At 33.6% G+C, this 23,589-nt stretch overlaps 8 protein-coding genes across 13 annotated transcripts in view; 5 read left to right on the plus strand and 3 right to left on the minus strand.

The window, feature by feature from the left end:
* LOC108905033 (baculoviral IAP repeat-containing protein 6) overlaps positions 1-3,554 on the plus strand; it is a 50,985-nt gene extending 47,431 nt beyond the window's left edge. For both annotated transcript variants that reach the window (XM_023453951.1, XM_023453952.1), the window contains exon 28: positions 2,458-3,554. In XM_023453951.1, the coding sequence (XP_023309719.1) occupies positions 2,458-3,455 (998 nt within the window). In that variant the 3' untranslated portion in view covers positions 3,456-3,554. The remainder of the gene's footprint in view (positions 1-2,457) is intronic.
* Positions 3,555-6,111: 2,557 nt separating this feature from the next.
* On the minus strand, positions 6,112-7,207 carry LOC108905052 (NADH dehydrogenase [ubiquinone] iron-sulfur protein 4, mitochondrial). 2 transcript variants are annotated; one of them, XM_018707825.1, is made up of 5 exons: positions 7,108-7,207; positions 6,973-7,056; positions 6,790-6,922; positions 6,556-6,731; positions 6,112-6,370 (listed from the first exon to the last, which is right to left on the minus strand). In XM_018707825.1, exons 2-5 carry the CDS (start codon positions 7,029-7,031, stop codon positions 6,190-6,192), a joined length of 549 nt encoding a protein of 182 aa, XP_018563341.1. In that variant the 5' UTR covers positions 7,032-7,056; positions 7,108-7,207; the 3' UTR covers positions 6,112-6,189. The 2 variants fall into 2 exon arrangements, with proteins under 2 accessions (XP_018563341.1, XP_018563340.1); XM_018707824.1 differs by lacking the exon at positions 7,108-7,207 and having other exon boundaries at positions 6,973-7,091.
* Positions 7,208-7,861: 654 nt separating this feature from the next.
* Positions 7,862-9,027, plus strand: LOC108905054 (prostaglandin E synthase-like). The gene is made up of 3 exons (XM_018707826.1): positions 7,862-8,095; positions 8,475-8,551; positions 8,721-9,027. The coding sequence occupies exons 1-3, from the start codon at positions 7,973-7,975 to the stop codon at positions 8,977-8,979; spliced, it is 459 nt and encodes a 152-aa protein (XP_018563342.1). The 5' UTR covers positions 7,862-7,972; the 3' UTR covers positions 8,980-9,027.
* A 702-nt stretch (positions 9,028-9,729) lies between these two features.
* LOC108905103 (E3 ubiquitin-protein ligase SIAH1-like) lies at positions 9,730-11,087 on the plus strand. The gene is made up of 2 exons (XM_018707881.2): positions 9,730-9,908; positions 10,044-11,087. The coding sequence occupies exon 2, from the start codon at positions 10,044-10,046 to the stop codon at positions 10,938-10,940; it is 897 nt and encodes a 298-aa protein (XP_018563397.1). The 5' UTR covers positions 9,730-9,908; the 3' UTR covers positions 10,941-11,087.
* Positions 11,088-12,956: 1,869 nt separating this feature from the next.
* Positions 12,957-14,109, plus strand: LOC108905051 (E3 ubiquitin-protein ligase SIAH1-like). Of its 2 annotated transcripts, none has more exons than XM_018707823.1 (2): positions 12,957-13,060; positions 13,120-14,109. In XM_018707823.1, the coding sequence occupies exon 2, from the start codon at positions 13,120-13,122 to the stop codon at positions 13,957-13,959; it is 840 nt and encodes a 279-aa protein (XP_018563339.1). In that variant the 5' UTR covers positions 12,957-13,060; the 3' UTR covers positions 13,960-14,109. The 2 variants fall into 2 exon arrangements, with proteins under 2 accessions (XP_018563339.1, XP_018563338.1); XM_018707822.1 differs by having other exon boundaries at positions 12,957-13,055.
* Positions 14,110-14,372: 263 nt separating this feature from the next.
* Positions 14,373-15,560, minus strand: LOC108905057 (replication factor C subunit 3). The gene has a single exon (XM_018707829.1). The coding sequence runs from the start codon at positions 15,480-15,482 to the stop codon at positions 14,421-14,423; it is 1,062 nt and encodes a 353-aa protein (XP_018563345.1). The 5' UTR covers positions 15,483-15,560; the 3' UTR covers positions 14,373-14,420.
* A 106-nt stretch (positions 15,561-15,666) lies between these two features.
* Positions 15,667-17,928, plus strand: LOC108905040 (transmembrane protein 179). The gene is made up of 4 exons (XM_018707807.1): positions 15,667-15,860; positions 16,018-16,161; positions 16,210-16,371; positions 16,445-17,928. Exons 1-4 carry the CDS (start codon positions 15,751-15,753, stop codon positions 16,731-16,733), a joined length of 705 nt encoding a protein of 234 aa, XP_018563323.1. The 5' UTR covers positions 15,667-15,750; the 3' UTR covers positions 16,734-17,928.
* Positions 17,929-19,860: 1,932 nt separating this feature from the next.
* LOC108905041 (zinc finger protein OZF-like) lies at positions 19,861-23,076 on the minus strand. Of its 3 annotated transcripts, none has more exons than XM_018707811.2 (3): positions 22,983-23,076; positions 22,530-22,921; positions 19,861-20,951 (listed from the first exon to the last, which is right to left on the minus strand). In XM_018707811.2, exons 1-3 carry the CDS (start codon positions 22,983-22,985, stop codon positions 19,922-19,924), a joined length of 1,425 nt encoding a protein of 474 aa, XP_018563327.1. In that variant the 5' UTR covers positions 22,986-23,076; the 3' UTR covers positions 19,861-19,921. The 3 variants fall into 3 exon arrangements, with proteins under 3 accessions (XP_018563327.1, XP_018563324.1, XP_018563325.1); XM_018707808.1 differs by lacking the exon at positions 19,861-20,951 and adding an exon at positions 21,075-22,259; XM_018707809.1 differs by lacking the exon at positions 19,861-20,951 and adding an exon at positions 21,075-22,259 and having other exon boundaries at positions 22,530-23,076.
* Between the last annotated feature and the right edge of the window lie 513 nt (positions 23,077-23,589).

Genomic DNA, 23,589 nt, shown 5'->3' on the forward strand with positions numbered 1-23,589 from the left:
CGAAGTTGGCTCTGACACATTGGACGTAGGGAGTAGCTTATAGCGACCAACTTAACCTCATTTCTCAACGAGCTGTATAGCAGCTGTCAGTTTCAATAACGTTAATGACTATATAACTTTATTTTAAAGAATAATCGTGATAACAATAACAAACAATTAAAGGAGCTGCGGAAAGTGTCCCCCTCCTTGTTATAACAATAAATTAAAGCAGCTGCTGAAAGTGTCCCCCTCCTTGTTCCAAGCACTTTTCACACCTGTTCCTCAAAGAATTAAAGACATTTTCTAAGATGCTCGGGGTATTGTTAATTTCACGAATCTTGTCTATAAGTCGAGCCTGTAGATGGTTTAAATCAGGAATAGGCAGTTCAAAAATAGTGTTTTTAACCCTTTCACTGCTCCAGATGTATATATTCGCTAAAAATTTATAGGGCTCAAACTGCTCCAGACGGATTAATTCGCATAAATAGTTAAATTAGATCAGGCTGCTCAAACCGTATATATATTCGCAACCATGCGCATTGTGACTCGGTTATTGCAATTGGTAAGTCGAATTTTTGCGGGCGAGCCAATACCGATTGTGACAAATATTTTTATGGAGAGAGGTACTGGTAATAATACCAAGATTGTTCATGTTTCTTTTTTAGTTTCTATTTAGTACATATACTGTATTTTATTATAAAATCGTAAAATTTATCGTAAATCGTAATTTAACAACATAATGTAAAAATATAAGTGGTCTAACTGCTCCAGACGTATATATTCGCACGCAATAAACTTTCGCGCACGACGCGGTAGCTACGTTCAGACGTATTGCGCAGCGAAAGGGTTAAGGTAAGGCCACAAAAAGAAATCACACGGCGTAATATCACATGACCTTGGTGGAAATTCATGTTCAGCATTGAGACTTATTAGTCGATTTTGGAAAACTTCCCTCAACANTTCGATAAAGGATCTTGTAATTATTAACTTCATGGTCATGAGAAACCTGTAGTGTAGCGACTGCACATTACTCGAAATAAATCTCAGGTAATAAATCGACGTTTTTCGCGTAACGTTACATTTTTGAGAAAACGTTACTAATAACTATGTGCTATTTTACTCTCATAATAAGAAACATAATGCCGTGATATTTTAATGTTTTTAATTTATAGATTTAAAAATACGTAAGTACAAATATGGGGTGTTCCTAAATATCATGTACATAAGGGAAGGGGTAATTCTTTGGCTTATTTCATGACTAAAAGTTCATATAAACATAGTTCCGCAAACCCTTCGTTATCGATCTACAGGGTGTTGAAATTTTAAGATTTTTTTAGTTTTTTGTCTATATCTCCCACAGTTTTTGAGATATTTAGCTCAAATTTGGAATATAGGTTACGCTGTAGGGCTTACATCATTGGACATGCCAAATGGTTGTGATATTCCACAGAGTGATATTTTTTCGTGGTTCATATCCCCTTTAGTAAGTTCTAAAATCAAAATTGGATTTTATGTTTTGTTGAGAAACTTCTTTGTGTCTTATGATTTTTTCGTATCTGCGACCATTATCGAGAAAAAACAAACGATTTTATGTAATTCGTTAGATAAAATTTAAATTCTTAAAATGGTCTAGTAGGCTTTGGCTTTATTTAGATAATCTCTTGTTTCTATTAATTTTGACAGTTTATTCGCCACCTGTTTAAAATTAAGGCTGGGATAACCCATTTCAAAATTCGTATAATTTGGCATTGTTATGAAATTATAATGAGTATTGGAAACACTTTTACACCTTACAGTTTGTAACATAAACCTTTAATTTTTAAACATATGCAGACCCAAGTTACTATGTGAGTACAAATGCGAACTGTCAAAATTAGTAGAAACAAGAAATTATCTTAAAACTAAAAAAATCTTAAAATTTCAACACCTTGTAGATCGGTAACGAAGGGTTTGCAGACCTATGTTTATATGAACTTTTAGTCAATAAGCCAAAGAATTACCCCCTTCCTTATGTACATGATATTTAGGAACACCCTGTATAACCTCAACATTTCTCAAAAATCTTGTAATGTGCTGCCACACAAGGAGACTCACTGCAACAGGACAATAGAACAGACTAGAAATAGCGGGTGCTGCGTTTTAGAAGACAGTGCTTGAACTAATGTGTATGTATTACCCGATGCCTAATAAAATATCAGTTGTATGCCAAAACAAACAAACCTAAGAACTTGAAAAAACGGAAAAAATAGTCAGCCGCCAACTGTTTGTCATATACACCATCACTAATACCAATTGTTTGAAAAAGTGTCATACCAATGTATAATATTACATTTAAGAGGAGAATCACCCCATAAATACTTTGCGGATAGTTTCTAGGTCTCCTGTCCAAACATTTATAACATTTTCTAGGTTTTTTGTACCTTACATGTAATTTAAAATGTACATCTTGTAAGATCTCTGACAAAGTGTTACTTTCAGGATCATTCGAGATGATAACTGAATTGCCGGAGGGAGGGATAAAATTCGTGGTATCCCACCACTTTGAGAGCAACGCGAAAGCGACGGGCGAGCAATCCCACCCCGCCAGAGTGAAGCGGATAGCGCAAGAGGCTGTGACATTATCGACTAGTTTACCCTTAAGTTATAGTAGTTCTGTTTTTGTAAGATACGATACTTCACGATTAGACGTTATGAAGGTGCTCATAACGGGCCCTGCAGACACCCCATACGCGAACGGCTGTTTCGAGTTTGACGTTTTCTTCCCTCCCGACTACGCCCTGTCCCCCATGATGATAAATTTGCAGACCACGGGCCACCACAGCGTTAGGTTTAATCCAAATTTATACAATGACGGCAAAGTATGCTTATCCGTGTTGAATACCTGGCACGGTAGGCCCGAGGAGAAGTGGAACGCGCAGACCTCCAGTTTCCTGCAAGTATTAGTTTCGATTCAAAGTTTGATCCTCGTACCGGAACCGTACTTCAACGAGCCGGGCTACGAGCGAGCTAGGGGCACACCCGCGGGTACAGTCAGCTCGAGAGACTATAATTTAAATATATGTCAGGCGACCGTGCGATGGGCCATGCTAGAACAAATTCTAAAACCCTGCCCATGTTTTAAAGAAATCATCCACACCCACTTCTATCTGAAACGCGACGAAATTATAGCGCAGGTAGAGAAATGGATCGGCGAGGTGGAGCAAGAGGTGAAAAAGGAGAAGAAAACGACGAGGTCGAGTAAGAAATCGCCGACGAGCACCTTGGAGACCTTTAAGAAAATCTTTCAGCAGCTAAAAGACGCGCTGTTTAAATTGAAACCCCCCACCGATCTAGAAGAAGAGGAGGAGGAGGAGGAGGAGGAAGCGACGACGACGACCCCTACGAATAGTATGGAAGTGACGCCCGACGTTCATCAACACAAAGATATCGACACGGATAATGATTTAGAAAAAATGGTAAATGATATGTGCGAGTGAATACAAAATAAAAAACATATTTTTGCATTTACTATTTTTTTTTATACGTATATAAATTAGTTTTATTGATACAGTTCGCTCCTTTTATAAACATTATATTTAAAGAATTATTTCAATTTTTAAGTAATCTATTGCAATAAATTATGAAATTAAACAATTTGATTGTTGAATTATGTATGTATTTTTATTTAAAGACTTTTTCAAATTTTAAGTGTCTGTAGGGAATCGAGTTACCAATTTTATCTTGTGTCATAAATTAACACTATTTGTTAATCTGATTAAATAATATATCACTGTAAATTATTTCCCTAATTTAAATTGTTGATGAACAAATGTGATTCAAAATAAAATGATTTCGTTTTATATTTTTTTGTCAGTTCCTTGTTCTACTCTGTTAAACTAATCATACCTTTAACGTTGCTGATACTTCACATCACGCCTACTGGTACAAAGTTTGCTTTTTACGTACTGACAAAGAGTGACCTGCTAATCTCTAGGTGCTGTTAAAGCATGACTTACACTAGGCAAAATGATATTAATGCAATCTACCAAAATATACGATATACAGGGTCATTCATTAACAATGGGAAAGTCGAAAGCTGAAGATACTACACGTGAAATGGTGACCATTGGCGCAAACATGCCTTATCCGAAAGTTGATAGTTTCGGAAATACAAGGTGTTGAAAGTTAAAATTTTAAATCGTTTTTTTGTGATTATTCTGAAAATATGTAGGTTAGGAACTTGAAAATTTGTGAAACTATATTTTTTTAGGCGACGAATAAGATGCGTGTTGTAGTTTCATCATTGCTCATAGAGAGCGCCACTTATGACCAATTTTACTGAAAATTTAGTTAACTTTTTACCCTGTATATTTAACATGAAACTTGATTCAAAACCTGAATGAGCTATCATTTTTCTATTAATTATGTACTCTTGTTTCATTTCGGTATCTCGATCTGTTTTTGAGAAAAATCGATTTAACAAACACTATGTTTTGATAATACGAGAAATTAAAAGCGAAACAAACCAAGTGTTTCTTCGTGTTATTACAATAATTAACAATAAAACAAATACTACATTTCACGTGTAGTATCTTCAGCTTTCGATTTTCCCATTGTTAATAAATCACCCTGTATAAAACTTGGTGCTCGCAGGGCAATAATTTCCTACATCATTAGTTAAAAAATATTTCTCTTAGTGTCAAACAAACCTAGCTTGCTTTCATAACGCCTACAGTAGGTCACTTTGCCAGTAGCAGTGTTGCCAGATGGGAGGACATTACACCTTTTAGGGAGTTTTTTCACATAAAAGGGGTAAAAGGGTTTTTTGTGTAGAACAGAGGACATTTTATCATCCCAAAGATTTACATTATCCACACTCTCGCACGGCTTTACGTAAATGTTGGTGATCACTAATCAGTGATCAGTAAAACGTCCTTTAATTTGTTCTGGTGACCAGCTATTTATTATGAAATTAACTTTAATCATTGAGGCCAATTTCAAGCCATGGAATAATGGCGATTCTGAACAGAGGCGAAGGTAGTGTTCCTTTCTCTACCATTCTTTTATAAAGTATATATCAGTGATTGTCTGTTGCCGTTGCCTCTTCCATGTTTCCGTGATTTCAGGTTTCAGATTTCAAATTTTAATGTTTGGTTTTGTTTCGTAAGAAAAAACTAAAAATATTCTTAGGACGTCAGTAACTTGTATAAAAAAAGTCTTACCGATATCAATTGAAGAACCAAGAGTATGATAGTATGTACCCGGTTCGGTGGCTGATGCAGCAACTTGGCATTGAAATATTTGAAAAACTTGTTCCCATATTTATTTAGCCAAACCCATATACAGGTCTAGTCGAACTAAACGTGGAGGTGGTAGAAATGTATACGCCTAGTTGAAGAACGCGAGCGCGGGCAAACGAAATACAAATACAGTTGCATTGGGCCACTGGGCAATAAATTTCAGCAATGCGGAATATGGTGTAATTCAGGTAATTTTAATTTATTATAGGCACCTTCTATTAATCATTGATATTACAATTGCGAAAGGGAGAAATAATATTATTACAACATATGGCATTTTGGAGATCTTTTGAAACGGAACAAAACAAAATTTACCATCAATATAATAAAATTATTTGAGGACATCAATAACTAAAATATGTTGTTGGCCAAATGAACATATAATTGAAATTTTCTGCACATTATAATTTTTTACCTTTATTAGAAAACTTTTTTAGGGACGACTCTATCAAACTCATTAAATTTTATTGCCAGGCGTTTTTTTATATGTTCAACTGACTTCAGAAAGACTATAACACTGGTTGCATAGATTGTGATACTAATACGATTATGATGTTATAGATATTTTATTTTTTTAGATAATCGGAAATTGCAACATTAATATTATCAGAATAATATGCAAGAGATAATAATATTATAATTTTGTAAAGGGGTATTTTTCTTCAAAAGAGGACTTTTTTTAAGTCTGTTGGGGACGAACCATAGTGGGTCGCCTGGCAACACTGGCCAGTAGGTAAAAAGTAATACCTTGACAGTAGGACATTACCCATTCTCAAAACCATGTCTGATGAGGACTAATTAATAAGTCCGAAACTGGTCTCTGTTAAATTTTAAGGTCTAATTAAATCGACAATTAGAATTACCTATTTATTAATTAATTTACACCAAGAATGATTTATTAACGTTTTTAATAAATATATAAGATTAAACTTCACTTCGTTGATACTCTTGTGCGTTTATTCCAAGAGAAGTTTACTCCATAACTTTTTGGTTTGAATTTCTTGTCAAGTTTACTTTCTTGAATGTAATATTGCCATCCATTCTTCTCACAGAATTCGATTGCTTCGTCTTTTGTAGCGAATTGCAATTTCATATTTGATAATCCATCACCGCTACAAAAAGTCTATTATGATTTCCAATTAAAAAAGATTTATAATTTATAAACATTTCTCTTTTTATCTTTTTAAACTTGGAAAAGAAACCATTTACTAAAGTAGCAGGCTTCAAAATTTTTTTCCAATTAGTGTCAGTTGTGAAGCACTTACAAAAACTTTGGGTGCACACTGCCCATACTTACGTGGAACACCATCCCATAAGGGGATTTTCCCATCTCTCTTTAGTGTCAAAATCCATTTCCCAATGCCCTATATTATTCGTGCCACTTTGCATGCAGTTTTTTGCAGGCTCATAAATTCTAACCCTACGTTCTTTGACATAATCTGCAGGAATGCCAGTTATTGGAGAGATATCAGTCTGAAATAATCACATTATAATGATTGATGTAAATGACATAAATAAGAGTTAAACTTACTGTACCCTCAACCGTTATGTAATTCTGCAATTTCTTTTTATGTTCAATTTCTTCGGGGTTCAAAAGAGCAGCATCATTTTTAATTTGCGGTTCTGACTTCCTAATGGCTGATGTTGATATACATGGTGTCCCCCTAGAAAAATAATATAATCAACACTTGAATATATATAACTTAAAAATTACAATTTCTTCAGTAAAGGAGATTTTGTTAAGACCCCTGTCCTCAGTAGGGATGATGCCATTATTTATATTTATTAGGTTGACTATCTAAAAAACAAAAAATAAGTATTTGATAAAAATAAGAACAATATTTATAACCTAAAAATTTTCTATGACAAGTGACAGCTTTTTCTTCTTCTCCTTCCAATTTGACACGTGTGACAGACAACCAGGAAGTTCATAAATGGTTTTTTAATGAGTTCATTTGGCTTTAATGAAAGTAAGTAGTCACTTTTTAGACGAATCTTTGAACTTTGGCTATTATTATAACATTTTTATTTTCAAATAAACTGAAAATCGTACAATAAAAAACTTACCATTGCACAACCCTATCAAGGAATATTTAATATCCTCTTATTGTTCTCGGACTAGGCTCTGTGGGGACGGATGCCAAGATCAGAGAACTCACATATGGTAGTAGTTCTCTGCCAAGATGTTGATTTCGGTTCTTATATCTATGGTAAAATATTGTCATCTTTAAAATGTACTGTTAATTTATTTGTTTGGATTTATAGATACCTTCATATTTTGAAGTTGTTTCCTTACAAATTTGTGACTAAAAAATTTTTTAGGCTAGCAAAAAATATGAAATAATTCAATTAATTCGTAAATTTATTTTTAATATTTTGTAACTAAATCATAGAAAAAGAGCAGAAGTGCTCTTTTTCCAAATATTTTTCTTGCAGCAATAAGCCGCGCGGTTGTTGCCAAAAGCAAACCAAAATCAAATTCGAACTCATCCGATATTATATGTACATACCTTCGGAAAAGTATAAATCTACAAGTTATGTTATGAGAGAATATGAAAATAGCTTTCTAAAATCCAGTAAATGACACTGAACCTTGCTTCTATCGCATATACTGACGACGAATATCTTTAAATGTTGTACTGTATCGAATACAATAACACCATTCATACACGGGTCTATTTTTATTATATTATATTTCAAATAGAAAGGTAATAATGGTCGATGTAATTTCCATAGAAAACCCAGCATTTTGCAGTTATCTGATATGTGTTTGTTTACTCACTTTAAAGATGTTGGGCGTTACTTTTCTTACAATATTACAAAGGATGAAGACGAAGGTAAGTAAAAAACAACATTATTTTAATAACCACCAATATTCTATACACATATTTGAAAATCAGATTATATTATAGGTACCTATATAGATATAGATGGACAAATATTTAGGCCACTTAAAATAAAAAATATATATAAACTTCGTAATAAATTAAAAAAGTGTCTCATTTGCAAAAATGGCTTCGCTGTTCATTAAATTAAAATTTAAAGGACGTGAACTTTTACCTGTGTTCATAAATTATGTTTTACTTAATTGATGCCACCTAACAACTTGTTTAAAACGAGTTTTATATAAGGTTAAATATAGGGAGGCTCAAAAATTGCCGCATATAAACTAATAAGACAATGGCGCCAAATACTTTTACTGATTATATTTTTTAGACCTTTATAAGTTCTGAAGATGCAGCATGGAAGGGAGGAGAAGTAAACATTAATGAAAACGTGGAAAGGCCAAGGAGGTAAGGCGATAACATTATTTTTTAATATTTTGCAATAGCGAATTTGAAGTAAAATTAATTAAACATATCTGTAAACGTCAAGTGCTAACTGATAAATCGTAGTAGTAGTAAATTAACTGCAATTATAATATGCGGTCTAAAGAAATATATTTATTTGTATTTTTTACAGAGCATATCAAAATGACTTGGAAACCATCCCGATATTCTGCATTGTAAGCTTGGGCTATTTGTGGACGTCACCGCCCCTGTGGCTAGTTAATGTACTTTTTTTAGTCTATCTGGTGACTAGAGCTTGCCATACATTCGTTTATGCCATATACGTCGTTAGGCAGCCAACAAGGGCTATTTTATGGGCCATTGGGGTCGTCCTTCTTGCATATATGTCAATTCATACGGCTTTGTTTGCCTTTATTAAAGGCTATTGTTAACATTATTAATTAATTTTATGAAATATATTAGTTTTGTTTTTATTTTTATTATTACATATTTTATTTTGGTCATGGGTATGGCCATGGCCTTGTTATTTCAATTTTTTTCAAGTGTTTATTCACGACACTGTGGAATTTCGGTCTTGTAAAATTATACAGGTCTGTTAGAAACTTAGAGCATATCCGAATTATCTGTGATATCCGACTGGAGGCAGCGCCTCAGTGGCCGAGAATGTAGCTGTAACGGAGGTTTAGAGAGAGAGACAGGTATAGGCATAAGAGCAACTAACAAGAGGTATTAGCTTTGTTCCAAGTGCATTAGAATTAGTTTCCAACAGTCCGACGCAATCGCATTTGATTCAAAACAATGAATTTTGAACCTTATGTAAGCATTACAACCATATGCGCATGCGTCTGACTGTTGGAAACTGTTTTGGATTCTACTAGGAACAAAGCTATTGGCACAAGAAATTGTTTAGTTTCTCTTTCTTGTCAACTTAAAAAAATAATGAAAATGGCACAAATAAATAATTACAAAAGACAATTTTGTAATAGATATTGTATTTTATGTTATGCATTTTAAACATGGAATTTGATAAACTATAAAATTTTGTTTTATAATTAATTTTAGCAAATACTTTAAACACATGCTTTAAACATGATAAATATTCTGCAATTTTCATGCAGTCTTCGTTCTGTTTTAAATTTCGCGCTTTAGGTACCGCGGCGAACATGGCTGGCATGACCACCACCCCTAGATAAATGGCCACCACGTGGCACGTGGCAGTAAAATAAATTGATTTGACATCGGAACGACAACGAAGTTCTTTTAGGCATGACCACCTTCCTTTGTGGCAAAAAAATATAATTTTTCCCGTTTTTGCCATTTTTATGTTCATTATTTAATCGATTAGAGAGTAATAGGAAAGGTAAGCCATTTTAATAGTATAAAATAGTACAATATCGTAGTGCTACGAATAAAATGTGAAATACAAAATACAGTTGCAGAATGCCTCCTAATTTTAGTGTTGTTTTATGTTCATCAGCTTTAGTATTCATTTCAGATGGAGGACAATCACTACACAGAACTCTTAATGGAGTTAGAATGCCCCATTTGTACCAACTATATGTCCCCGCCGATACGACAATGTGCTACTGGTCACAGTATTTGTGAAGATTGCCGGAGAAGACTACCAAACTGTGCTTTATGCCAGGGGGTATTTACAGAGTCTAGAAACATTTCCCTGGAAGGACTGGCAGTAAAAATGCGTTATCCCTGCATAAATAAAAGTTCTGGATGCAATTTGAAACTTGCATATAACGAGAGAGAAATCCATGAATCACGGTGCATGTTTAAAGGGTACAAGTGTGCGATGGAGAATTGCCCTTGGGTCGGGAAACTCGAAGATATTTCTGAACACTGGACATCAAAGAAGATAACCAGCAAGCCTTTCCAGGCAAGTAACGTCTGTCACACTAAGATAAAGTCAGAATCTTACTACGTTAATATCGTCGAAGCATGCAATCGTTTATTTTGGTTCAAGTGCAAGGTGAGCAAAAAGAAGCTGTTCTGGGTGGTACAGTACATCGGAAAGTCTTCAGACGCTGAAAATTACTGGTATGAAATTGACATTTTCAAGCCTGACCGTCCCAAACGTAAAATATTACTAACTAATTACTGTAAGCCGGTAGATATAGAAAATTCACTGTTATATGAGAGCGCCATTTCTTTGCCTTCTGATATGGTTGAACCTTTTCTTGGAGATGACCAATTGCTTGCTTATAATATGAGGGTGCATGTTGTTAAGGGACATAAAGCGGAACCAGAATCGAGCGGTGTAACTGCCCCAGTACAAAAACAGAAGGATATACCAAAGGGACCGCAAAATAAAAAAAAGGATAAACCGAAGAAGGAAGGAAAACAGGATGAAAAAAAAGGCTCCAAAGGTTTTGTTGTTTAATGTTTGACAATATAAAAATAATATTTTATGATATGAATTTCCAAATTAGAAGCATTCCTACAATAATGGTTGTATTGCTTATTTGCATTTATTAGGTTTAAGTATTTTGTAGTAACATTAGTTGAATAAATACAATTTTTTAGTAATTCCAGAAGTTTTTGATGACAATTGATCTGATTAAACTAGGATAAATTGTAAATCTATGAGACTTTATTTGCACATAATTAGCTTCATATTTGTTTGTGCAAATATTAATCGTTTAACTTCCTTTGACATTGCGTCTATTTTCTGAAAAATGTTTAATAGTTTTTTGTAAGAATTTAAATTCATTTACTTTCAAATTTATTTTCTCATGTCACAAGTAATAACTAGGTGTATTGTTCATTGTTAATCTCTTATATTTGAGTCAACCCAAATTTTGTGTTAGGGACTTCCCCTAAATTCAAATGGACTTCCCCTTTGTTTCATTTAACGTTTGACACCATAAAAATATTCCTATTTTATGATAATAGTTTTGGAATTGGCAGATTTTCTACAATATTGGTTGTATTGCTTATTTGCATTTATTTAAGTATTTTGTAACATTATTCGAATAAATACAATTTTTTAGTAATTCCAGAAGTTTTTGACAACTTCAATTGATCTGATTAAACTAGGATAAATTGTAAATGTATGAGACTTTATTTGCATATAATTAGCTTCATATTTGTTTGTGCAAATATTAATCGTTTAATTCCCTTTGACATTGCGTCTATTTTCTGAAAAATGTTCTTTGTAAGAATTTAAATTCATTTACTTTCAAATTTATTTTCTCATGTCACAAGTAATAATTAGGTGTATTGTTCATTGTTAATCCCTTATATTTGAGTCGACTCAAATTTTGTGTAAGGGACTTCCCCTAAATTGAAATGGACTTTGTGTCATTTAACGTTTGACACCATAAAAATATATTCCTATTTTGTGATCATAGTTTTGGAATTGGCAGTATTTCTACAATATTGGTTGTATTACTTATTTGCATTTATTTGATTTTTATGTTTGGTATTTTATTACATTGTTCGGAGAGATACCATTTTTTTTGTCATTCCAGAAATGTTTAACAACTTAAATTGAACTGATTAAACTAGGATAAGTTTTAAACATATTAGCCTTGCATTTAAATTCATTTACTTTCAAATAATAATTAGGTGTATTATTCACTGTTAATCCTCTAACTTTAGACAAATACCAATTTTGTGTAGGGACTTCCCCTAAATTTGCAAAAATTAGTTTTGTTACGTTTGACATATGAAATATTTGATTGTTCGAATAGATACAATATTTTAGTCATTCCAGAAGTGTTTAACAACTTAAATTGAACTGATTAAACTAGGATAAGTTGTAAACATATGCCTTAATTACACGTTTATTAGCTTTGCTTTTGTATGTACAAATATTAATCTTATAATTTCCCTTGACATTGCATCTCTTTTTTCAAAACTGTAGTTCTTTGTAAGAATTTGAATTCAAATCTATTTTTTCATGTTACAAGTAATAACTGTTTTGTTTCCTGTTAATCCCCTAAATTTGCAACAGCCTAAATTTTTGTATAAGGGACTTCCCCCAAATTCGAATGTACTTCCTCTGAATTCACAAAGAACTTGTGTGTAAAAGTGAATTGTGGTGTTTTGTTAAACGGTGGTCTGTGTGTTAAACTTTTAATCATGATAACTGAACTACTACGTACCAGTAATGAATAGTAAGAGGTTGTGGAAATTATCTTATAACTGATAATAAATTTGTACCTATTTGATAGTTTTTAGATTCTATATAGATTTCGCAAGGTATAGCAAAATGTAATTTGTATAATTTGAATTAATAAACAATTCCTTTATAATATCTGCTTTTATTTATAAAAGTGTAAAAATAAAATACACAACTTGCATGGAGGAAAGGAGGAAATTGTAGCGAAATTACCTATAATTATTTATCTTTAGATTAGATAAGATTAAAAAATAATTGTCTATTTATCAAGTAAGTGCTACTTAGTAAGTGGTTTTTGTAAGTTATTGTTTATAAGAGTAAACCATCCTTAATAAAAAAACATATTGCCACTATAGAAAACTGCAACAAAAGGTAAGGTAAAAAAAAATTACACCGTTTTTTCATATTAGAAGCTGACTTAGTAATAACTTTTTAGATGGATAGTCATTATACGGATCTTCTACAAGAACTAGAATGCCCGATTTGTACCAACTACATGTCCCCACCAATACGACAATGTGCCACTGGCCACAGTATCTGTGAAGACTGCCGGAGAAAACTGCCAAAATGCGCATTGTGCCAGGGAGTATTTACGGAATCCAGAAACATTTCCCTGGAAGGCCTGGCTGTAAAAATGCGTTATCCTTGCATAAATAAAAGTTCTGGATGCAACCTAAAACTTGCCTACAACGAGAGAGAAATCCACGAATCAAAGTGTCCCTTTAAAGGCTACAAATGTGCTATGGACGAATGCCCTTGGGTAGGAAGAGCAGAAGATATTCCAGGGCACTGGGCTTCTAAAAAATTACCCACCAAACCTTACGGCGCACATAACGTCTGCTACACTAAACTGAAGCCGAAATCTTACTTCGTCAATATAGTTGAGGCGTTTGATAAAGTGTTTTGGTTTAAATGTAAAATAATCAACAAAAAATGGTGCTGGGCTGTACAGTATATCGGGAAGGCTTCAGAGGCCGAAGATTATTGGTATGAGATTGATATTTTCAAACCTGAACGCAATAAACGTAAAATATTGCTGTGCAATTACTGTCAGTCTGTTGATTTAGGTAACTCGGTTTTATTTGAAGACGCATGTATTTCTGTACCTTCGGATGTGGTACATCCCTTTCTTAACGAAAATCAGACACTTGTGTACCATATGAGAGTGCACGCTGCTAAAGGAAATAAAGGTGATGTTAAATTTAATGAGACTGTCCCAGCACGAAAGCAACGAGACAGATCAAAGGGACCACACAACAAGAATAAAGCTAAATAAAATACCAGAGGGAAGCAAAATATATATTGCTATTGACCTGAAAAGTTCTTTTAGGTTTATAATTTTAGTTTATGTCAATGTAAATTACATAAAGTTATTAAAATTTAGTGTCATTCAATAAGCATAATAAATAAAATTATAAGAAAAAATAGGGGTTTCACTCTCTGCTTTCAATATCTATTGAGATATAGTGGATAATATAATAATAAGTGTTTAAAATCAGATGTTAAAATATCCACTTTAATCATTTTTATCTTTTAAAATTGTATATCAAGTAGTTGTCGAGAGTTATCATCATTTTATTACAATTAATCGGCATTTAAATATAAGTTTTCGATTATGACAGATAACTCGGAATAATATTAACGTTGTATTCTTTTTCATGAATTAGGATCTTAAATAAAACAATATAATTCTAAAGTAACAGGTTTTATGAAAGTTAATTTACAATACAAACATGTTTAAAAATCAGCAACAAGCTCTTGCATCATATTCTGATATATACACATAAACTTAGCTACAAACGATTCGAGATGGAAGATAGCTTTATTACCTTGGGCCATGCGGTGTTCATGAATAGCGGCTTGTTCAACAACTGCTGTCTTAATCTCCATGTCACAATTCAGCAGTAATTCTTCTAGAAGGATTTTAAATATGATATCAGAAGGAATTCCATTTGTAATTAATTCGTACAAGTTTTCTCGGACTTTAGCTAAAGTTTCAATATTCTGATTCTGTAAAATCCTCTGTGCAGTCTTTTTAATAAATATTTCCCAGTCCGGGTCTGGTATATTCTGGTTTTCAGAGAATGGATATTGTTGTACTTTACACGCTTCACACATTAGCAGTGCTCTTCTTAGATTTCTGTTTGATTTCTTCGCAATTTTTGTTGCAAATTCAATAGGTATATTCAGATCCTCTTTTTTGCAAGTATTTTGTAAGATACCGACTATTTCACTTTCAGTTGGTGCCGGAACTCTTATGCAGAGACATCTGGATCTAATAGCTGGAAGAACTCTGGAAATAGATGTGGCGCAGAGAATTATTCGACAATTAGATATATATTTCTCCATTGTACGTCTCAAAGCATGTTGTGCATCTTTTGTTAATTCATCCACATCTGTTAAGACGACTACCTTGAATTCTCGTTGCGCACTTGCATTCAACTGCTGGCTTTGCGCTACATTTTTTATTATATCCATAACCACAACCCTATCATAAATTCCTACATCGCTTGGATTAACTTCTATATGGTAATTACTGCTGACGGTCATAATCTCGAGTTTTTTATTTGAAGGTGTAGTAAAATTCATATTTTCCATCTTCAACCTTTCAACGCCTGGGCCGTATAGTTCCCTCAATAAGCACATAGTTCTCGTTTTCTTTCCTGCTCCCATGGGACCGTATATGAGAAGATGAGGGAAATCTCCATCTTTCGTCAAGTTCTTAAGATCCGCCGCTTGGTCCTTATGATAATCTAATAACGATAATTCTTTTGGTCGATATTTATCGGCCCAAAGCATGGTTCTTTCTTAATTATTCAAGTTTTTGTACAAGAGAAATCTTTACCTTAACCAAATTGCGCGCTAAAACAAATTCAAATTGGAGGTTATATTGTTATTATTCTTCTTATTCTTCCGTTTTGTACCTCTTGACCAACATAATCGTCATTGTTCCGTGGTTTGTAGTTCGATTTTTATACTTTTGTTATCAATTTGTTATTGCTGGAAACGTCATTTTTAAAGAATGTCAAGTCAGTGAATATATTTTTGAATACATAAATTAAAAATAATGGCTCTAAGTAATATATTATTACTTAGCCAGATAGCTGGCTATGTCATAGCCTTTATTTTATCACTATGCATCGTTGTTCCTATGAGTTTACATCAAGATGATTTTAAGTAAGTGCTTTAGATTTTATATTTGATAGTGCAAAAACTAAATGTATTTTATATATTTGATACTAGATATTTTTTATTGAATTCAGTATCATGGTAATATATCTGGGAAATAATATTTAAGCATTTTACTTTTCTTAACAATATTCAAATTTTTTAGGGGGCACTGCTTATTATTCTCCACGGGAGAATGGCTAGAAGCAGATGGACAACTAAAGGTTAACTGGGCATCGCAGTGCTACTGTAATTATACAATATTTGTAGGGGTTGCGTTATGCCTCGTGTCTATAATTCAGATCTACAGGTAAAGCTAAAAATACTTTGTTATCAAGTTTTAATAATCTTATTTTAGATTATCCGTTTTCTTGTACAAAGGAACAGATAGCAGCTTCCTGTCTGCTTTCATAGATGTATTGTCTGGGATATTATTATGTGGAATGATCATTCTAGCAGCACTGATGATAACGCTTGGTTTCATGGCATGGTGCCAGAATATGACTGAAAGATTTCCCTCGTAAGTATGATGCATATTTGTTTATTTTGTGTTTCTTGACATTGTGTTTTATTTATTTACTTTTTTGTCTAAGGTGTGAGCTTGCCGCTGGCCAAGACATTGATCGAGCTGATGAAATAAACACTAAGCATTTCTACATCCAATTGGGAACAGCGCAGTTTGGTGTTTGGGGTTCTTTCACGACTTGGGTAGGATTATCGGTCTGCGCTCTCTTAAAACTTTGCAGGTACCACCAACTGGAGAATATCAGGGTGTCGATGTACAGGGAACGACAGAGATTGATAAACGAGAATGCGGATTCACCTGGTAGCAGCCTGGGACGCGAATCCAGTAACACCCAATCAACTGCTACTGCAGAGTGATTAGTTCACAGTGTGTTTAGATATCCTTACATACTTATATGCGCTATTATCCACATTTCGCTCATAATTCATCAAACTATATATCATATTATAGGTATAAATTGAGAAAGCGTAATTTGCTTCTTGTATAGTACCGGATTAGAGATTAGAACGTATTTATTATGTTGCATTAGGGAATATGTATTTTTCTGCAACCGTTTTAAAAGGGTACACAATTATAATCAAGGAATTCCGGGCTTTTTGCTTGTGAATGGGGCAAAACTCGCAAAGTATTTCCAGTAAAACACCTATTTCAGTTATTTGTTCATATGGTCTGTTTGTACAGAGTGTAGCTACAAGAAGTACAAATGGTAGTTTGATAAATGATAAATACATCTTACGGCGGTCTCTCACGGTTCGATATTAGTTGACCGATTTTTGTTGAGCAACTAAAAGAATAAACTTTTTGTTCACACGTGAAAAGAACATTGAACTGTTAGTTAGAAATAAAACGAAGTCGATTGCAGCTCTTCATGGGCGTATAAGGGTAATTTCTGGTTTATCGGTTGAAGAACAGACAAAAATTGTTGAGGTGGGAAAAACAGTTTGAAAAATGCCATTGTTCGGTCAGGAATTGGATATTAAGGAGAGATCAATGTATAAGTTTAAAAATAACAATTTTTTATTTTGGTCATTTGTCACCTTATAAATAACGAGTAAACTGCAATAAGCACCAGGGTGATTCTAGTTGACTGACGAATGTTCACAAGCTTCAAAAATTTTTCAATTCGTATTAAAAGCAATGCTTTAGTCGAACGATAAAATTTGATTGGGTCAAACTTCAGTAGAATCACCAACAAAAGTAGAAATACGTGTTTTCAGAGCTATTTTCATTCAAATTCATTTGATCAGCTAAAATCGAATCATGAAAACTTGCCTCATGTCCAGAGTTGCTTTGCAAGTTATTAAAAAACATAAATATGTAAACATCTCCCCTGACGTTTGATGTAGATTGATGAAACTTAGGGGGGTGACATAAGTTCATTTAATTCGGAATGGTATTTAAAAGAAAAAAGGTCTCTTTGACAGAGGAATTTTTTTACTACAAATACATGATCGTTAAAAGTTTGGTAAATTCAGTATATAAAAATTTGCTTTTTACTACCCATTAGAAAATTTAAAATTAAATTACATTTTATTTGAAATTGTAACAAAAAATTGCTATAGATTTTTTTTTTGAGAAATGGACAGTTTTAAAGTAATTTTATTTTTATTCATCTGTTTTAGATGAAAAAAAGTAATATATAACTTAAAAATTACCCATTTTATGAATAAAATCGAGATATTTTTTCTTTGAAATCAATTGGGCTTTAAATGAATTTAACAAATGTTCGTGTTGGCAGTGTTGCCATCTCGAATTTAATTAATCTTTTGAGATACAATGATCATATTTTAAGCTCAAGATTGTACTCTGTATAAATGTTGTTTTATAATTTTAAAATACCAAAAAATTTATAAAATTCTACAGCAGTAATGTTTGAAAACTTTCATGCCGATTTTTGTGTTAAAGTCATAGGAAATAACTTCATTAGCTGTTTAACGTGTCCCGTTACTTGTTTAAGTAGCCATCTTATTGTGTTATAGTTATACGTTTCTGGTTTGTACAAGTAAATTTAATAATTGACAATCTTTATTAGCATTCCAGATTGATAAACCGAATGAATAATTTTAATATATTTTCTTTTAAATAAATGTCTAATAGAGTTTATCTCAAAAAATATTGTCGTTTTTCTTTAAGAAAAATAGGCTTTACTGTCAATTTTGGCTTCACATCTTTTTTTTTTAATTATGTTTTTACTCCTCAGCAACGACGGTACGATAGGAATTTTAATTGAAACTTCAGTTCTCAGCATATCAGGGAGCACCAGCTAAATTTAAAAATACCTGCTAAAAAACAGTGCCCAGGAAATTATGGGCATCTTAGGATTTGGGTGGAATTTGTAAAAGTAACATCACAAGTTTATTAAAAAAAATTTTATTCAGGCTCGCCATGTGAATTGTTAGAAGGGACTAGAATTGTTTTCACAAATGTCCAGAAACTTTTTCATAAGAAAAAAAGATCAAAAAATGTATGAAACTTTTGATTTTTTTTTTTTAATTTAAACAATATCTAAAGTAAAATTGTGGGAAAAGTTGAGAAAAATTCTTGATTTTCATTTTGATCATGATTAAATAATGGTTAAGACTAATAAACGTGTTCCTTTAATTCTTTCCAAAACTGATCATTTGGAACAGAAAAACGGTTGGATGAATTGACTACAGGCTTATTATGGGTACATCGAGCTGTAAACATTTCTCTCAACATTAGTCTTTTCATCGATATTTGTAAATTAGCAGTACATTATCTAAAAAACCGTAAAAATTATTTTTTTTGCACTTTTTTCAAGTTAATGTCATGGATGAAAAAAAATGTTTTTTTCAAAAACCATGACGGGTCCTAGTAGAAAATTTATCCAGGTTTTCAAAACTGCCCTTGGATTTACTGTGCAATAATTTATTGCCGAGATATCGATGATTAAAGACAATAGTGTCATTTTTCATTCAACTATCAATATCTCGATCACCAAAGTCACCATTCAAATAGTAAATTGAAGCTTATTAAACAAGCTAACTGACCTCTATATTTATTGAGTTTGAAAAAAATATTCTGAGTCCGTGAAATCAAATTTGAAAATTTTTTTCTCAAAATATTTTGATTCCTCGATAATCATAGCTAAAAAAAAATTGCTTGTCAAAAGATCTTGAAACTAAAGACTTAAAGCATCAAAATGTTTTTGTTTATCTCGAGATGACCATTTTTCACTGAGACTTATACAGCCTTTCAAAAAATCATTAAAAAATTTATGAAATATTTTGTTCCTTTAATTTTTTTCAGTAGTGTATGTGGGCCTACTTTTTAAATTTTGATCACCATTTTTAAGATTTTCATGCCTTTAAGTAAAATTCTAAATTTAAAAATTAAAAGAAATTATAAAAATACCTTCAATTAAGCTGTAAACCAAATTTTTGTTCGTAAGAAAATTTATAACAATTCACAGAATTTCAAATGGATATTTATTTAAAATATTACAAAATTTATAACCGCGAATCGCAACATTCTGAGAAAATTAAATCCTTTAGTCTCGTATCATCCGTATTTAAACTCATATTTACCTCCCGTGGATCTTCAAATGGTTCTTCAAGAACCTCTCCTGCTGGAACTTAAGACCGCAAACGTCACAGAAATAGTCGGCGTGAATTTTCATGTGCCGCCTCAAGTCCTGTCCCAGCCTAAAAGCCATGCTGCACTGCTTACACTGATGAGGTTTTTCCCCTGTATGCGTCCAGTGATGAACCTTCAGGTCCCTCTTCCGCCTGAACTTCTTACCGCACACGTTGCACGAGAAAGGAAAAATGTTTGTGTGGAACATCTTGTGTATGTGCAAGGAAGAGTTCTGTTTGAAAGACTTGCCGCAGGTATCGCACACAAAAGGTCTAACGTTGGTGTGGATGTTCATATGCTCGTCCCTCGCTGTTTTCGCGCTAAATTTCCTTCCGCAGATGGTGCAACCGAAATTTTTTATACCGTAATGGTGTTGGTTGATGTGGCGAGCCAGCGCACCCGAGGCTATAAATTTTTTTCCGCAAATGTGGCAGCAGAACGATCTCTCGTTTTTATGTATGTTTCTGTGCCGGATTAAGTTATGGGATTTTCTAAATAAATGGCCGCAGATGTCGCATTTGTAACAACTCCCTTCCATACTAAACACTTTACATCTTTCTAGTAAATCCATGTTTTTGGCACGGTTGGAAGGAGTTATTCCATTTTTCTGGTTGGGGTGTTTATTTCTGATGTGTTTCTGCATGTCGAATTTCCTCGTGTAACATTTCTCACACACGGGGCATGCGAAGGTTGCGTCAATCTCGCTCTTTTTCCTCCTGCACTTTTGTAATTTTATGTTGTGGATATTCCTCATGTGTTTATTCAGCAACAACTTTGTGTCAAATAGCTTGCAGCACAGGTCACAGGTTGAAGTGTTCTCTCTGGATTCCTTTGAAGCAATCGTCAACTTAGAAAGTTGTTCTTGGCCTTCGAGCTTCTCTACAATCAGCGTATTTCCGAAACTGCTGTTCTCGCCTTCCGATATGTTGTCGTAGAATAAGTATTCTCCTTTTCCTTTCTCTTGCTGTTCCTGGAATCTGAAAAATTTACTCTTCAGATGCTAATATGAAATTTGAAAGATTGATAGTGTGGTGTCTATACCCTTACCTTATAAAAAATTGAATTATATCAGTCAAAAGTAAATCGAGACGTTTGGAAATTTAAATTTTTACTATAAATAAAGTACGTGTACATTATCAAATTAACTAATAAATACATAATACTTTAATTACTGCACGGTATGGTTCAACTTGTTGTGGTTCCGCAAATATCTTTTCTGCCTAAAACTCAACCCGCAAGTTGTGCACAGAAAAGGCTTCTCATCGGAGTGGATCAGTCTGTGTCGTTTTAACTCATATTTTATCCTAAAACAGCGGCCGCAGACGTCGCAAGGGTATGGCTTTTCCCCGGTATGTTTTGTGACGTGAATTAGCAAAGGTGGTTTTGTACGAAACGCCTGAGTGCAATACGTGCACTTAAACGGAAACGTATCCGTGTGAGATCGGTTATGTACGAATAGAGAAGCTTTTTGTTTGAAGGACTTTCCGCACAAATCACACACGTAGGGACGTTCGTTTGTGTGTATCCTCCGATGTTCTTCCACGTTGCGACGGGTGGCGAACATCCTTCCGCACAAGTCACAGGCGAAATTTTTTATACGTGCGTGCGTCTCTTTAAGGTGTCTAACCAAGCCCTGGGATACCCTGAACTGTTTCCCGCACAAGTCGCAGACGTAGGGCCTCTCTCCGGTGTGTATACGCATGTGCCAAACGTAAGTGTATGGTGAATGGAGGCTCTTCCCGCATTCCTTGCAATTGTAGTAGATCCTTCCGTCGACTACAACTTTAGCCGAGTTTACCAAGTCTTGATCGATTTTATTATTTTTTCTCCTTTTCTTTTTCAGACTTTGCAGGGCTTCTTGACTGAGAGCGTCCACTTTAAAATCGGAGTCAGGGTGCGTTTCCGTTATGTGACTAATAATATCTTCTTCTGTTAAAAACATCATCGGGCAGTACTGGCAGCCAAAATTATACATCGTCTGATTCTCCTCAGGAGAATCTTTTTCATTGTTATCACTTAATGAATCGTCGGCCCCGTGACATATCTGAGGCAATTCCATATTCTCTTTTGTCTCCAAGTTCTTGTCTTCCATTTTTATATCATAGAGATCATTATTTAATTGCAAATACTGGGGTTCAATGTTGGCAAAGTCACTTAGATTATCGTTACTGGATGTCACAAAATCTGATTCGATGGGCCGTTTTGAATCTTTGATTTCTTCCATGACATTTTGAGCATTATCTGCTTGGCAGAAGGCATTCAGGCTGGCATGATCTGGTTCAACCCTGTGAACAAAAACTGTGTTAATTCTAGCTACTTAATAAGTTGAAAATTGAAATTACAGTATGAATGCCTTCTACCAAAGCTTAAAAAATATATACATATATAAATCAATAGTTGTAATATTTGAAAATGCTCACACAACATACTACTTTAAAAACAAATGTTAAGTATTTAAAGCTTACTATTTTAAAGCAGCCACAACCGGCAGAATTCCCATGTTTAATACAAAATTTAGTATAAAGATTTTGTAAACAATGAGAAATTAAACTTACTCGTTTTGTTTCTCTGAAGAATGGCAGCTTTCTTCAGCTTGGAAATTTACTTGCACGTTGTGTAACTGTTTTTCTGCAACAAACTGATAACTCCGCAATCTTCGATCAGCCTCCACACTTGTTATAACTAAATCGTGCCAAGCTAACACGGTTGAGGCACACTGCCAACAGCACTGTAGAGGTAAATCATCAGTCTCATTTACTTTGATCGGTAGATACATGTTCATTTTGTTAGCTAAATCGTTATTTATGCCATCCTCACTGTAAATTCCTATTAGTTTATCATTCTGGTTTGCACATAATCGACAAATTACGTTGATGCTAATCATTTCAGTGAGCTCGTTTTCCTGCAATTCCATAATGACGGTTTCTTTGTTTTCATTCATGTTATTCTGAAATAAATTAATGTAACATGGTGTATTTAAGTTAACCTCAACATTTGACTTTTCCAACCATCTGTTTTGTTTATTCTACGCTCAAAAAGATTTTATAGTGTAAATTTGGTCCACATGAAAGTACGAATACACAACTAACATCACTTATCAAATATGGCGATAAGATAAAAAGTCATTGTGAAGTTAGGATAGGAAACGGACCAAAGACCTAAGGGAATATAGAAATCAATAATAATTTTTTTTTAGCTTTGCGTTAACTGAGTTTTATATTTGAGTTAGCTCAGCGGTATGTAAATTAGCTATTAATTTTACGAATAATTCCTGATGCTGTGATTACTAACTTTGTTCTTGTTATTGTTAGAGAATGGTATATCAAGATCACGTGTTAATTTTTGCCCTTTGAGCATATACTACTGGAGGCAACATTTCGGTGGCCGAAAGTGTAGCGGAGGTTTAGAGAGACAGAGATATAATATAGTATTTGCTATCTCTCTCTAGCAGCACGCGATAGCATGTTGCTAGAGAAAGATAGTATATACACTACTATATCTCTCTCTCTAACCTCCGCTACACTTCGACCACTGGGACGGTGCGCGGTAGTGATGGGCATAATCGACCAATTTTGATAATCGAGTTATCGGTAATCGAGTACTTCTAATAATCGA

This window comes from Anoplophora glabripennis, unplaced genomic scaffold (genome assembly GCF_000390285.2).
Source record: "Anoplophora glabripennis isolate ALB-LARVAE unplaced genomic scaffold, Agla_2.0 scaffold129, whole genome shotgun sequence".
Lineage (NCBI taxonomy): Eukaryota > Metazoa > Arthropoda > Insecta > Coleoptera > Cerambycidae > Anoplophora > Anoplophora glabripennis.